General features: G+C 34.8%; 1 protein-coding gene across 1 annotated transcript; it reads right to left on the bottom strand.

Annotated features, from left to right (window-relative positions):
• On the bottom strand, positions 1-1,882 carry LOC145795615 (uncharacterized). The gene is made up of 3 exons (XM_082880445.1): positions 1,324-1,882; positions 780-1,176; positions 1-274 (listed from the first exon to the last, which is right to left on the bottom strand). Exons 1-3 carry the CDS (start codon positions 1,880-1,882, stop codon positions 1-3), a joined length of 1,230 nt encoding a protein of 409 aa, XP_082736571.1.
• Between the last annotated feature and the right edge of the window lie 15,144 nt (positions 1,883-17,026).

Here is a 17,026-nt window from a genome sequence, read left to right as displayed (position 1 = left end):
CTAAATTGGCTCCTTACATGTCTTCATATTAGGGTTGCCAATTTTTCCACACCGACCACATTGGATCCGTTGCACAACCTCACCCTTTGACGGAATTCGTTTACGTTTCGGCCTGCCAGGCAAACGCTTCACCTTTGGGGGCGCTATCATAAAATCGTTGGGCGTAAATGCCGGTTTCTCAACAGTTGGAATTGAAAATATTGTTCCACTATACGAAGCTTTGAACTCGTCAATACGATCGTACATTTCAATAAAATCATATATATTCCGTCCACTATTACGGAAAGTGACAACAGTATGAGAACACAGAAACCCATTTAGCTACCACTGGAAACATGAACACGATCGTCTTACCACATCAACCAAAACAGAGGGCTGATTGTGCACCTCGTAAACATTGTCATCAACCTGATTAACACTTCAACCCCTACTGTCATTATACGTCGTGACCAATTTCTTCTCCATTTTCGGGCATAATACGCCGGTCCACTCCCTTGCCTTGACTCTACGCTCAGCCATTTGTTCCATTATTTGACCCCTAACCATGTCGACCAACCTAGTAATTGGAAGATGATGCGCCTCCCGTATCCAGTTGTTAAAAGATTCAGCTGCGCTCGACCACATCTCACCATAACGTTGCCCCTTGAAAAGGGTTAGTAAAATTGAACACGAATTTATTTTTTAAAAAAACGAACTGCTAAGCATGTTAGCGTATATAATGAATTAAAAAAAAATGAAGCCATTAAAGTATTATACAGAAGGGGTACAATCAAACTTACATGAAATACGCATTAGCCCAGTGGGATGGATGCAAGTCGTTCAAGAAGTTTTCAATCACAGCCGGGCTACACTCTTTTAACACCTTTATTTTTTTATTAAAAGATGGTATAGTAGGCGCACAAGCACATTCTTGGAGCTTCCGCATCAACCCAACTTTACGAGATGCATTAACGTATTTCATTCGGTCTCTCAAATTCATTTGCAGATGTAGCAAACAAAATGCATGATGTGCTGAAGGGAAAATAATTGGCATATATTGCAAAAGACCCGCGTGACGATCAGATACGAACGTCAACGTACGCCCGTCACCCACGACTTCTTTAAGATTCCGTAAAAACCACTCCCAATTTTGTTGATTTTCAAAGTCAACAATTGCGAAGGCCACCAGAAATAACCCTGCAAAAAATAGAAGACAAAGCCATATCTGGAGTACACATCATGGAGTACATATCTGAAATGTAAAAGTTTCATAAAATATAATCGGAACTGAAATGTGCCAATTTTTTTTAAGTAGAAAATAAGGGAAAAAATTTGATGCATCACCTTTATTGCCATCTTTCGCGGTAGCAGCTAACAAATTCTCCTTGAATCTGTCTTTCAAAAATGTGACGTCCAAGAAAAGTAATGGCTGACAATGTTTGAACCCATCTATACATGCACAGAAGGATATAAAATATCGAACGAACCTCCCAGTTTGTTGGTGAAATTCAAGGTTAATGTAACTATTTGGGTTCTTTTCCATAATGGAATCACTATACCACCTAAGTTGGTCGAATGACATAGCGTGATCTCCATAGACTTCACCTCTCGCTTTCTCAACCCCTAACCACGCAGCCCGGTAGCTAATATCCAAACCGTAGTCATTTTTCATATCAAAAACAATGTCCGTAGAACGCGTCAGTGGCTGAGCACGCACCCGATCTACGACAACGCTTGAAACCAAATCGGACCCCGTACGTGGGTTTGTATGTGTTCGAACAGCAGCTCCACAACTGTGCACACTATCCAACTTCTTAACACATAAAATCCCATTCGATGACAACACCCTCGCATGCACCGACCACGTGCATCCTGTGGACCCTGCAAACTTACAAACTGTCATAATGCGAACTGAATCAATCACTACGCCAAAATTGGGCTTTAGCGGCGGTTTTTTACCGCCGTTAAAGGTTGTAAAACCGCCGTTAAACGTTTTAACGGCGGTATTAACGGCGGTTTCGTTACCGCCGTTTATGCACGTGTCGGAAAAAGTATAACCGTCGTAAAAAGATAAATTACCGTCGTTAAAAGTCGACCAAAAACGGCGGTAATATAGGACCAAAAACGGCGGTTTTTTACCACCGTAAACAGGTTCAGATTTTTTCAAAAAGTAATTCTTTCTTCTTGCACTCCCCAAGTTTTGAACCCAAGACCTCTCATCCACCCACACCAACCATTCTGCCATAGCCACTCTTCATGAAATATATTTCCTAAATAAATATTTAAACATTACTTTTACTTTATTATAGATGGTTTCGCCGGAGCTTGCCAGAGTTTCGCCGGAGCACGTCGAAGTTTCGCCGGAGCTCCGCCGGCAAAGACCGCCGTCATTAACGGCGGTAATGATTGGGCATTAACGGCGGTTTTGTTACCGCAGTTAAAGGCCGGCATTAGCGGCGGTTTTATTACCGCCGTTAATAGAGGGTTTCATTACCGTCGTTAAAGACATTTTAGTGGCGGTTTTTTTAACGGCGGTAATGAAACCGCCGTTAATGATAAATTAACGGCGGTATTAACGGCGGTTTTCGTTACCGCCGTTAATAGTACCTTTAACGGCGGTTTTCGTTACCGCCGTTAATGCCCTGTTTTGGCGTAGTGAATCTTCAAATACTTGAATTGAAACCCGCATTCCACGGCATACTTGCATAATATTTCCCGAAATTCATTAGCACCACCGACGAAACATTGTCCAACATGGGTAATCCCGAATGCCCATTGAGCAGACAAGAACGTCTTTGATTTATTAGGACCATATGTTGGTAACAGATCCGTCTGATCATCCATACCGGACGTCTGTTTACCAAAATTCGACTTCTGACTTTCATTGCAATATGCACCCCCGCAGTTACCACCAACCGGAACATCCCGGAGCTGAATGAGAACATCAAAATGGTTCAGCCCAAATGACTTCACAAGGCACAACATGTTTTGGATATCGTCACCGCTATCAACCTTAAACCTCTTATACCCGGGAACATCCCATAACATATACACCGCATCCCGTACCATGTCGTCGAACTTCCCACAAATATCATCGACCAGCTGTGTGAATGTTATCGCGTGATGTAACCAGGCAACAACATTTGTTTGCCCGTAAGTGCACAACAACAGCACACCATCCATACCTGTAACGCAACCCGTAATCGAACCATTAGACGGATAACGCGTACGGCAATTAGTAAATAATAACATAACAATTGGCATTACATGACACACTTAAAAAATACCTTACACATTGAACCAATTCCAAAAAAAAAAAAAAAAAAAACACTCTTTGGCAGTAAAACACCCAAATAAAAAATTTTAAAACCAAAAACCATGAACAAACATTACACTAAAGGGAACAAAAACACATAAACCATGTACCGAAAACACTTATTTTTGCTGGTTATTTGGCAACAACAGAGAATTAAAATCAATCCATAACATGCACGACATACACAACACTCCTACACTTCACCCACTTTCAAAAAATACCTTATTCATTCATCTACACAACAACAACACCCATTGACATTGAAAACAACCAATATAACAATATTTACATCAACAAACATTGTGCTGCAGGTATATGAAACAGCCACAGGTAAAAAAAAAGCATAATGTTACTTGTTCTTGAAAGACTGAGACGTTCTGTTCAGTCGAAAAAGGCAGAAAACAGGGAGAGAAAACTCTGAACCAATGGAAAAAACAATGAGCATCCACCACTCCACTAATCTCGTTTTTCCAAACCCGTGCATACATTTAGGTCAAGTTTGGCATGATTGAAAAAAGACAAAAAGTCAAAAAGTCACTATCCTATTTAAGTCACATCATCTTATTTAAGTCACATCACCTCTCTAACACATCACTTCAAACCCAACCCAAACCCAATCCATATTTCATAAAAAGTCAAAAAGTGCACTTATTTAGTCTTTCCAAACTAGGCCTTACATTACCAATCTCCCAAAACAATAAACCGACCCCCATCAATTTAGGAAACAAAGATCCCAAAAAGGGGTACAATTGTAACCTGTAAAATAATAAAAATTAAGTAAACAACATTACCAAAAAAATGGGACTAAATGGTGCATAAAAAATTTTTTAGGACTAAATGGTTCAACTTTTCAAAAAATAGGATTTTTGAATAAATTTTCTTTTAAATTATATCATTGCTCTATATTTTATAATTTTTTTAAAAGATATTAAAAAATAAAAAAAAATTAATTTTTAACCAACTTTTCACAAACTTATTTGAGTGAATGATTGAAGTGAGAGAGTAACGAATCCATGGATCTAACCTGAACCGTCCAGTCATCATAATCAAAGTTTTTGGTAATTTATGTGGTATTTAAAAAAATTGATAAAAAGTTAATTTTTTGACTTTTTAATTTTTTAATAGCTTTTTTGACAAGCTAATTTCTTTGGTTAAAAAAACTAAAAAACTAAAAAGATAACGTTTTTAGCAAATTGTTTTTCTTAAGTAATTATCGTTCAGTGGTATTTTTTAAAAATTATTACACAGTAATAAAATATATATATATATATATATATATTTCTTCTGTTTCAAAATATTAATCTATTATTTTATTTTTTATTATCTTAAAATATTTGTCACTTTTCAAAAATTAAAGATTTAAATAATTTGAATTTTCTATTTTATTCTTATTTTAAATTCATTAACAATATAAAAAGTACAACTATGACAATTGATATTTTTCAAAAAAATGTATTATCAAACGATAATTTTGAAAAATTAAATTTTTTTAAGTGCAATAATTATACTAAAAAAAATTTAAATTTTTCAAAAGGGATTATTATTTTGGAATGAAGAAAGTATATTTTAATTATTAATATTTGTAATATTATTTTTTTTTTGATTATTTTCTCTGACAACCACTGTCAGGCTATTTTGGAAAATGTTATAAAGTCCAAATTTTCAACCAAATAAATAAATAAATGTCTCACATGAGTACCACACCTTATGAGATATTTATTCATTCATTTAATAAAAATTTAATATTCTTAACATTATCCAGATATTTATTCTATTATAATTTTCATTTCTTAAGGATAATATGATAATTTTACCCTCGTGAGACTCGGGGATACGTACGTTAACAACGTGTGCCTTGTGAATAGCTAAAAAAGAATCGTCTTCTTTCCGCCGTTCGATGGTTTGTCTGATTTGTTTTAATCGTTCGATGGTACGATTCTTTCTTTTGTTTTTTCTAGGTTTTCTTTGCTTTTTCACACTGTGTAGTTTAATTATTAGGTTTAAAACTTGCATCCCATTCGTCATAAACTACGATTAATTTTGCTCTGGTTGCTTTTGAGTAGTAAAAGTTAAAAATTAATTTTTTAATTTTTTTGATTTTATTTGAAAATATATGTAAAAAATAAAAAGATAATATAACACAAAAAGGTCAAAAATTTTAAAATTTGACTTTTAAATCAATTGGCAAAATAGATCTTTCTCCGTAGTTGTGTTTTCATAAATTAGAAAGGACTAATGTGTCCTTTTGGTTAGTCTTGGAATATCACGTGATAGTCATGTTCGAGGGCAAACACAATATCTCCTTATATTTTTCAATTACTTAATATAAAATTATAAATTTTATCTCTTTTATCAATCACACATGACACTATTGTAGACGAACCAATAACTCCTCCTTTTGGGTGACAAATGTGGAACCCAGCGTGACAAATGTGGAACCCAAGAAGCCCGTATTGTTCTATTGAGAACATACAAAAGAACTAGTGGTCCTATCTAGACTCTGCAAAATATCATTTAATCTACATTGATTCTACACTGATTCACTCAATTTGCACTGATGTGTCTGTTAATTGTGAGTTAATTTGATCCGGAGTTTAAAATTTGTAATTCACTTTTGAAATTATTTCGCTCTGTTATAATTAATATATATATATATATATATATATTCCTTCTAATGCAATATTAAAATAAGTATAAGAGAAATTTAATATGTGAAATTTATTATAATTTAGTGTTATATATAAAAAATATTATGTAAAATTAATTAGTGTTATATATATGTACTGTTTGATCATTGTTTAAATTATTCTTTAATCAATTAACAAAGTAAAATTGCTCAAATTGTGATTTAATTATTTATCATTCACAATTTAAAATTTTATCTTTAAATCTCACCAAACCACACAACCTAAGTACTATTCCCATCTTGGCCCCTGTACAGTACACTATTTGTATGTATTTTTAAACTGCTTAATTTATTGAAATATTCACAAGTTTTTAAAAAATTATTAGTTGGTCCTGAAATACCACGTGATCATATCTCAAGTGAATCACAAACCCTTATATCTCTTTATGTTGTATTCAATAATTTTTTTTAAAAAAAATATATATACATTTTATACTTTTTAAGTGTATCAATAGAAATTAATCTAAAAGATAAACACAATTAATTACAATAAAAATCACTAAACATATAAAATTAAAAAAATTTAAAAATATTTTTATAAACTCCGAACCCAACATAATGATTAATTCAACATGGAGAGGACAATCAATTCCGCCTAAAAAAATGGGAAATAATATAATATATATATATATATATATAAATTTTAAATATAATGATGTGACATTATATAATTTTTAATTTATAATAAAAATATTTGTTATTATTTTTTCTATTTTTAATAATTATTGTCATATTATTTTGATTATAAAATCTATATGAAAATTTTAAAAGTATATTATTATTTACTTTTCATAAAAAGAAAAAGAAAAAAAGCAACAAATCCCACAAAATAATGAATTTATGAGAATTTGGTGGAAGAAGGGCCCACATGATGTTCAATGATATCAATCTCCCTCATCCGTCTGTCAGTCAAAATTAGGTATAATCCCAAAAGAAAAAGTCCAAAAGCACCAGACTCATCTGTCCCCCTCATTCCTCATGATTTCAGTTAGGGTGTTTGGTTACTGGCAGATAACCTCTACTAACTCACTGCCCTGTTTAATAGAGTTGAGGAAAAGTACTTATAATTTATGTCTCAACAGTTTATAATTTATAACTTTCAGCTTAAGCTGATTTTCAACTTATTCTTAAAGCATTTCCTGCTCCACTCAAAAAATAAGCTGATTTCTGACTTCCAAAAAACTATAAGCTATAAGTTATAAGCTAAACTAAACACATCAAAATAGCTTAAATTAAGCTAAAAGCTGAAATAAGCTGTAATTAAGCTCTGCCAAACAGGTACATTATATGTCCGCCAGATTAAGAGATTGAAAAAAAATTAATCCGCATCTATTTATAAAATTGACAGATATAGATTGGCGGATTAATGAATAGAAGTGAATCAGTTTATTGTTTAAACTTAGTAAATTTTGAACATAGTATAACTTGTTAATATTTTTTTAAATAACAATTCAACTCAACATAATTAAAGGATTATTAAGTAAATTGTCAAATACTAATAATAAATACATATAAGAAAATCATGCGTTATCAAAATTATTTTATTACTTTTTTTAATTAAAAAATTATTTAATTTGATTTTTTAAAAAATGACAAAATTAAGTCTTATATTTTCTACACAAAAATACCAAATATCAACACTTGTCATTTGATAAAAGAATTTTCAAATTGAAAATACAACAAAATATTTAAAATCTTTTTCAATTGAAAATACAAAATCTTACAAATTACTAGGGGTGCTCGCGGTTTGACGATTCGGTTACAGCCAAAGGAATCTTAAATCTGCCATTCGTCTAAAACTATGTGAATTAAAAAAAATTAATCCGCAACTGTCTACTCACCATTACACGATCTAAAATTCAACAAATCAATTTGATTAGATCAATTTAAATCAAAATATCTGTTAAATATCTTTAATTTGAGTAACATTACGTAACATCTCTCTCACACAAAGTAATTCATTTTAGCTTTCGTTTGAGAAGTGGGTTGACTTTTTGACTTTTTTAGCTATTTTAGCCTGAGCTAAAAAGCTTGATTTGGGAAGGACTTTTTGACTTTTTTAACTTTTTTTGTGAGAGAAGAGTGTAATGATTATAGGTTAGATGTGATGTTTTGTCTGTTGTGGCAAAAATAACTTATTTTGTCTTTTATGACTATTTTAGCCACAAACCAACTTGCCAAACATCCTCTTTGAACTCTCCCCCTCACTTTCTTGCCAAAACTGGGATTAGAGTCAGTCACACACAAAAGCTAACCAAGAATCTGTTTGGGGAGAGTTAGATTGGGCTTTTTTGACTATTTTAGTTACAAAAGACAAAATAAGCCATTTTAATCACAAAAAACAAAACATCGCATCCAATCCATAATCATTACACTCTTCTCTCACAAAAACAGTCAAAAAAATAAAAAAATCATTCCCAAACCAAACTTTTTAACCCAAACTAAAATAACTAAAAAAATCAAAAAGTTAAAAATGTAAACATTATTTTCAGAACATGAAAATTTATGCTTTGGATCATCTACCATGTGAATCATCAAGAAATCAAGACAAAAACTTACTCGAATCCATCGATGAACGGTTAAACGGAAACGTGATTATCAATAAACCCTTTGTTATTGATTTTGTTATTGTCTTCTAATCCTTTCCTTTACCAGTGCCTTATCAATTTCTCCTTGAAAGGAAATAGAAGAAGAATGGCAGTTCTTCACCATTGGCAAGATTAGGGACCATAACAATATAAGGTTGAAATAGGTTTTTCAACAACACAACCGTGTGGTAGTTTTTTTTATGAAAACCAACTTAACCAATATGTTTTAATTTCTATTTCTGCCCCTCATAGAAATAGAAATTACTCAACTAGTATCTACACATTAGGTCCATGACACATATACTCTTAAGCCTATTAACTAAATTGAATCACTTAAATTGCAGGCTTCTTATAAATGATAACACCACATTTAAATATGTGGTCCCATTGAGACATTATCTAACAATCTCCCACTGGACAACATATGTAACTTGAAAAATGTGCTTAACTTTAGAGAGCTCTGAAATTTGTTATCATGACCTGAGGGTATCCAAACAATCTTGTCCATTAACTATATTGATATAGGATCAAAGCGGTCTTCGTTACATTAATCGTAACTCGACCCACCAATGGTCACGTATACCAATACAGCTAAATAACATAGATCAATCATGAATGCGTAGCATGAAAATTACATGTAATGTGATCCATACATGCCTATTTCCAACTGGTCCTACTTAACTTTATTGAGATCAATACTTCACAATACGTAACAGAGTGTAATAAACTGAGTACTTCATTTCTGCAGAAATTAATCTAATTACATAGATAAAACTTAAGGCTGACATAAAGCAGTAATATAAATACAAACTCCCACTAAACCAAAATGTTCTCAAATAGAACAACACCCATATGAGCAGTGTGCTCATGAAAGACCTTGGGTAGAAGTCCCTTTGTAAGTGGATCCGCTATCATGGAGTTTGTCCCAATGTGCTCTATGGAAATCTGTCCACTCTGCACTCTTTTTTTTACAACTAGGAACTTGATATCAATATACTTTGATTTTGTCGAGCTCCTGTTGTTATTGGAATATAAAACTGCAGACTTATTGTCACAATATAACTTAAGTGGCCTTTCAATGCCTTCCAAAATACGCAACCTAGTGACAAAATTCCGCAGCCATATCTCTTGGTTTGATGCCTCATAACATGCTACAAACTCTGCGGCCATGGTGGATGAAGCTATGAGCGTCTGCTTTGCAGACCTCCAAGAAATTGCTCCGCCAGCTAACAGACAAATATAGCCTGATGTGGATTTCCTACTGTCTTGGCATCCAACAAAATTAGAGTCGGAATATCCAATGACCTCTAACTTATCCGATCTCCTATATGTGAGCATATATTCCTTTGTTCTCTGTAAATATCGCATAACACGCTTGACTGCTTTCCAATGATCCATGCCAGGATTACTTAAATATCTGCCTAACATGCCAACTATGAACGCAATATCCGGACGCGTACATACTTGAGCATACATTAGACTCCCTACAGCCGAGGCATAAGGAATCTTTTGCATTTCTTGAATTTCAAGACTGTTCTTCGGGCATTGGCTGAGACTAAACTTGTCTCCCTTAGCAACCGGGGTTTCACCTGATTTACAATTTTGCATGCCAAATCTATTGAGTACTTTTTCGATATAGCTCCTTTGTGATAATCCTAGAATGCCCCGAGAACGATCTCGGTGTATTTCGATTCCTAATACAAAGGAAGCATCACCAAGATCTTTCATTTCAAAATTCTTAGATGGAAATCTCTTGGTGTCATGCAATAAGTTTATATCGTTTGTGGCAAGCAATATATCATCAACATATAAAACAAAAAATATGTGTTTACTCCCACTAAACTTGTGATACACACATTCATCAACAACATTAGTTTCAAAACCATACGAAGTGAGAACTTGATGAAATTTGAAGTACCACTGACGAGAAGCTTGTTTGAGTCTATAGATGGATTTAGTCAATTTGCAAACCATATTCTTTGGGTCTCCTGACACAGTTTTCTGGCTGCACCATATAAATTGTTTCTTTAATGTCACCATTAAGAAAAGCTGTTTTGACATCCATCTGATGCAACTCAAGATCAAAATATGCAACAAGCACCATAATTGTCCTAAAAGAATCTTTCGAAGAAACTGGAGAGAAAGTTTCTTTAAAGTCAATTCCTTCCTTTTGAGTAAAGCCTTTGGCTACAAGACGTGCCTTATACCTCTCCACATTACCATTTGAATCCCTTTTGGTTTTAAATATCCATTTACAACCTACGGGCTTCGCACCAACTGGTAATGAGACAAGTTCCCAAACTTTATTGTCTTTCATAGACTTATATTCTTCATTCATGACTTCTATCCATTTATGAGAGTTGGAACTTTCCATGGCTCGACGAAAGTTGATTGGATCATCTTTCGACATTCCATTTTCTACCTCATGTTCCTGGAGATATACAATATAATCATCTGAAATTGCAAATCTCCTTTCTCTTGTGGATCGCCTTAATGGCACAGGTTCTTGAGGTTGAGGTTGTAGAGTTTGTTCCTCAGGAACAATTACCTCATCTTGAATGAGGGATTGAACTATATTATCTTGAACAACATTGTCTGGTTGAGGATCCGAAGTTACTTCTCGAGCAATGACAGGTATAGGAACCTGTAATTGGTCAAAAGTAGTAGTAGTAGGAAGTGGGATTACTCCTACTTCCTCCTCAAAAACAATGTCTCTAACTGGATTTCTCCCCCCAAACTCAACATCCTCAAAAAATGTTGCAATTCCCGTCTCAAATATTGACCTATTTGTGGGATCATAAAATTTGTAACCCCGTGATCGTTTGGCATAGCCAATAAAGTAGCTGCTGATGGTTTTGGAGTCCAATTTTCTTTCATGAGGTTTATAAGGCCTCGCCTCAGTAGGACACCCCCACACATGCAAGTGTTTTAGACTAGGCTTTCGCCCAACCCAAAGCTCATAAGGTGTTTTTGCAGCTGCTTTAGTTAGCACCCAATTTAAGAGATAAGTTGCTGTCTTTAGAGCCTCACCCTAAAGGGACTCTGGTAAAGTAGAATGACTGATCATACTTCTTACCATATCCTTAAGAGTTCGGTTTCGTCTCTCAGATACACCATTCATGCTAGGGGATCCTGGCATGGTGTATTGTGGGACGATTCCACATTCCTCCAGGTATTTTGCAAACGGTCCTGGACGTTGTTCACCTAATCCATCATATCTGCCATAGTATTCACCACCACGGTCAGACCTGACACTTTTAATCCGTTTGTTGAGTTGTAACTCAACTTCGGCCTTAAATCTTTTGAATACGTCCAAAGACTGTGATTTCTCATGGATAAGAAATAGATACCCATATCTGGAATAGTCGTTTATGAATGTGATAAAATATTGTTGACCATTCCAAGACGCCATAGGGAATGGTCCACAAATGTCCATATGAATTAATTGTAAGATATCTGTAGTCCTATGGGCACCATATGTCTTCATTTTGGTCTGTTTTCCCTTGATACACTCAACACAGACATCAAAATCTGAAAAATCAAGAGAGTCCAAAATTCCATCAGACACAAGGCGCTCAACTCTAGATTTAGAGATGTGACCTAGGCGTTTGTGCCATAATGAGGCTGAATTTTCCTTAGTTAATTTACGCTTTGTACCTCGTGATTCCACATGCAAGGTTTCATTATAAGATGCAATAGTTTCGAGCAAATATAGATTATCAAACGCATTAAGTAAACTAGTACCAACAACATTTGAATTAAGAGACATACTAAATTTCATATTTCCAAAAGAACAACAATATCCCAATTTGTCCAATACAAAAACAGAAATTAAATTCCGTCTAAAGGACGGTTCAACAAAAGTGTCTAATAAATCCAAATAATAACCAGTTTTCAGCAATAATCTAAAGTGCCCTATTGCCTGCACTTCTATGGACTTGCCATCACCCACAAAGATGTATCTTTCAGCATCAGTTGGCTTTTGGTAGTTCAGGCAACCCTGCATAGAAACACATATGTGAGTAGTAGCACCAGAATCTACCCACCAAGTGTTTCTTGGTACTGAAGCTAAATTTATTTCAGAACAGACCAAAACATAAAATGTACCTTTCTTTACACGCCAGGCGACGTATTTGGCACAATCCTTCTTTCTGTGTCCGGGTTTGCCACAAAAGAAACAACCATCCTGCACTTTCTGTTTCTTTGGTTCCGGACCCTTAGGAGCAGCAACTTCCTTTCCCTTATGCTTTCTTTTGCCCGTATGCTTGGAGGTGCTTGCCAGATGAGCAGTTTCAGTCCTTTCTTGCTTCAATCTCTCTTCCTCTTGCACAAAAAATGAAATGAGCGCATTGAGAGTCTATTTCTCCTTCTGGCAGTTATAACTGACCTTAAATTGGTTAAATTGTGTAGGAAGAGAGATGAGAACTAAATGCACGAGCAAATCATCAGATAGATCGAGCTTTAGTGCCTTAAGTTTTGAAGCAAGATGAGACATTTCCATGATGTACTCGCGAGCATTACCCTTGCCTTTATACTTCATTGAAATCAAGCTTGCTAAAAGCGTTTTTGTTTCAGCCTTATCATTTTCAGCAAAACGCTTTTGAATGTCTGAAAAAAATTCATCGGCAACGGTAACATCCTCTGTTATTGCACCCCGAAAAACTTCTGGAATCCCACGCTTCATGATCATAAGACTTAGCCTGTTAGAACGATCCCACTTTTCAAAGTACACAATTTCCTCAGGAGTACTTTGTTCAGTGAGATCATTCGGTTTTGGCATTCTTAATGCCAAGTCTATGTCCATGCAGCTGAGAACAATCAATATGTTCTCTTTCTAATCCTTAAAGTTTGTTCCATTTAACATTGGAACATTGTTCATGTTGGCAGAGATTGAAGTAGTCGACATTAAAGCTGAATAGAGAATAAAATAAAATGAATAAACAATTATGCTCACATTAAGTAACCAAACAGATAATCTCTAAATAAATTAATTTAATGACAACATCTCAAGATACCGAGCACAACATTAATACCAAACCTTTGGGTAGTGATATTAACTGTAAGTGGTATTCTTGTTGTAATGATCAAACATTGACAATAAGTTATGTCAAATAACAAATCTATCTTTTGATGGATTTATTATTCACATTAGGTTGCCTTGAAAATTGGCACATGTTTATCACCACAAAATGTGTGTGTAATTCTGCCAAGTATTAATCATGTCTTTGGACCGATAAATACCCGCATGAAATACACATACATGAACATCAAAACATTCCATATAAAACAATCTAGACAAGAGAGATCACTTTTGTGACATCTTGTTTGAATTGACTTATATTTAGAATGTTAGAAAATTAAATTTTTGTAGACGTTGTATGAAATGACATTAAAGTTAAAGATTTTTTAATTTGTTACCCTGTATATATAATATACTTTGCAGCAATCCCAATTATATACAGATATATAAACCCGTATACAAGAATTGATGACAAAAGTCCAACCAACACATGCATGAATAGATTAAGAGACATGCAAGAATTGATTATTAAATTCCAAAGCCAAACCTGTTATAGAAAACTACACATGCATGGATAGATTAATAAAAAACCAAAGACCAAGCCACAACACATGCATTAAGAGATTAAGAACACTGCCCAAAAGAAAAATGAACAAACCGTTTGAAACAGTCACTAATGATAATAAAACTGCTCTGTTTTCAAACGCTTAAAGTAGGCAGATGGAAGTGGGTGTGTTTTTTTTTTTTTTAAACCAATGTTCACAATAAAACCAATCAAACCGCATGAGAATATATATATATATATATATATATATATATATATACATGATATAAATAAACCCTCAATTATTGATGAACCGAAGCAAACAGAATTACCCAAATCAAACAAAAAATCGAAAACCAAACAGAATTTTACATTTCCAGAAACCAAACAGAATTTGCAGCAGGAAAAAAAAAACAGAATCCGAAAACCAGGAAACCAAATTGGATGAATAAAGCATATCAATTTCTAATAATACACATGATATAACCGCTCTGATACCACTTGTAAACATTATTTTCAGAACATGAAAATTTATGCTTTGGATCATCTACCATGTGAATAATCAAGAAATCAAGACAAAAACTTACCCGAATCCATTGATGAACGGTTAAACGGAAGCGTGATTATCAATAAACCCTTTGTTATTGATTTTGTTATTGTCTTCTAATCCTTTCCTTTTCCAGTACCTTATCAATTTCTCCTTGAGAGGAAATAGAAGAAGAATGGCAATTCTTCACCATTGGCAGGATTAGGGACCATAACAATATAAGGTTGAAATATGTTTTTCAACAACACAACCGTGTGGTAGTTTTTTTTATGAAAACCAACTTAACCAATATGTTTTAATTTCTATTTCTGCCCCTCATAGAAATAGAAATTACTCAACTAGTATCTACACATTAGGTCCATAACACATATACTCTTAAGCCTATTAACTAAATTAAATCACTTAAATTGCAGGCTTCTTATAAATGATAACACCACTTTTAAATATGTGGTCCCATTGAGACATTATCTAACAAAAAAATCAACTCACTTCCGAAACCAATCCTAAAATTTACAAACACATAAAAATGAAACACATTCCAAGAAAACCAATTCCATACCACTTTCCCTCGTCAAATCAAACGCCCTCCACTTCCCCAATTCATAACAAAATCATATATAAATGGAAGTTATTTGTATTTATTGTTGTTTAAAATCAATTTGTTATAGAAATTAAATAAAATTTTAAATTATTTTAAATATCATTTTTTTAAAATTCAATTTTAACTTAAACGATAAGCTTATATAAAAGATCGTCATTAAACCAGATTCAATTGTGAAAATAATGCATAAATGACCAAGCTTAGTAAATTTTTTTTAACAGTTCGAATTTGTTTGTGATCCAAAACCTTATGCCCAAACCTTACCCAAGGATTGAAAGGCAAGTTGGGCAGTAGGGATAGCAATCTGAAACCGGTCCGATGGGGACCCGACCTCCCGATCCCGAATATAACGGTTATTTCCCGAAAAATACCCTCGACAGGCTGGGGATGGTGATAAAAAAAAAATTCCCGATGATATTCGGGCCGGGGACGGGGATACATATTTCAGTCCCGGCCCGGCCCGCCCCGAGCCCGCCCCGTTTGTTCCCCCGAATGATATATATATTATATATATTATATATCCCTGATGAGTCATCCCTATCTTTTATTCATTTAGATATAATTTAGATATATATACTTTTTTTAATCTCATCTCCATCTACTCTCTCTCTCTCATTTATTGATGTAGATCTACTCTCTCTCTCCATTCCTCACATCTCTCTTCCTCTCCACCGTCTCTGGTCTCTCTCCCTTCTTCACCATCTCTCACCGCAATCTCCTCCTTCAACAATACTCCCACCACTCCCCTCATCTCTCCTTCTCCTCCTCCATGGATCACATCGCCATCGTTTCTCTCTCCCTCACTCACGGGATCCTCCTCCTCCACGGATCACATCGTCATCGTCTCTCTTTCCCTTACTCACGGGATCGTGGTTCGATCTGAAGCTTTTTTTCACTTAGATCGTGGTTCGATCATTTCTTCTTCACCATCTTTCATCCGTACACAGGACCAGTGTCTCTCTCTCCCGCACTCACGGGATCGTGGTTCGATCTGAAGCTTTTTTTCACTTAGATCGTGGTTCGATCATTTCTTCTTCACCATCTTTCATCCGTACACAGGACCAGGATCGTGGTTGGTTCGATTTGGACAGACCGTGGTTCGATCAGAAGCTATCGATCTGGATCGCGGTTCAATCTGAAGCTACCGATCTCTCTCTCTCGTTGATGAAATTTTTTTTTTGAAGCTGAAGCTGCAGAAGCCCTCTCTCTCTCTCTCTCTCTCTTGTTGATGAATATTTTTTTTTTAAAGTTATATATATACATCTGTTGTTGTGTTGGGTTGTTGTTTGTTCATCATTTTTTTTTTTTGGTTTATCTATTGTAATGTTGTGGTTGTTGATTTGTTGGGGTGGTTGTTGTTTGTTATGGACACTGTTTTTGTACGGGGATTTTTCGGGGTCGGGGATCCCCGATCCCTATTAGGGGGCGGGGGCGGGGAGTGTGATTGGTTCCCCGCCGGGGATCGGGGACGGGGACGGGGACTTTTGTGCCTTCGGGAATCGGGGACGGGGAGGGTGATCCCCGCCCCGCCCCGCCCCGTTGCCATTCCTATTGAGCAGCCTCTTCATCGGGTTAACCCGCATGCTTAATTTAACAGTCAGAATTAAGCCTCACATTTTTTTTTTAATTTTTCATTTTTTTACCAAGCTCAAAGGTAGATAGGTTGTCTCTTATAGTGTAACAACTCCAACCTATGATTAACTTATAATCCATCATTAAGTATGCTTAATAAAGGGTGCTTTGAG

Source organism: Camellia sinensis, chromosome 7 (assembly GCF_055761805.1).
Source record: "Camellia sinensis isolate YWXY chromosome 7, ASM5576180v1, whole genome shotgun sequence".
NCBI lineage: Eukaryota > Viridiplantae > Streptophyta > Magnoliopsida > Ericales > Theaceae > Camellia > Camellia sinensis.
Note: the sequence above shows the minus strand (reverse complement) of the source record. Positions and strands in the feature narration are given on the sequence as shown.

Excerpts from the sequence above, each read along its gene's own strand:
- LOC145795615 (XM_082880445.1), bottom strand. The coding sequence starts at position 1,882 with ATGACAGTTTGTAAGTTTGCAGGGTCCACAGGATGCACGTGGTCGGTG. Across the intron at positions 1,177-1,323 it reads CGCGAAAGATGGCAATAAAG|GGTTATTTCTGGTGGCCTTC; the intron begins GTGATGCATCAA and ends TATTTTTTGCAG. Across the intron at positions 275-779 it reads TGGGCTAATGCGTATTTCAT|TGGACGGAATATATATGATT; the intron begins GTAAGTTTGATT and ends TTTCCGTAATAG.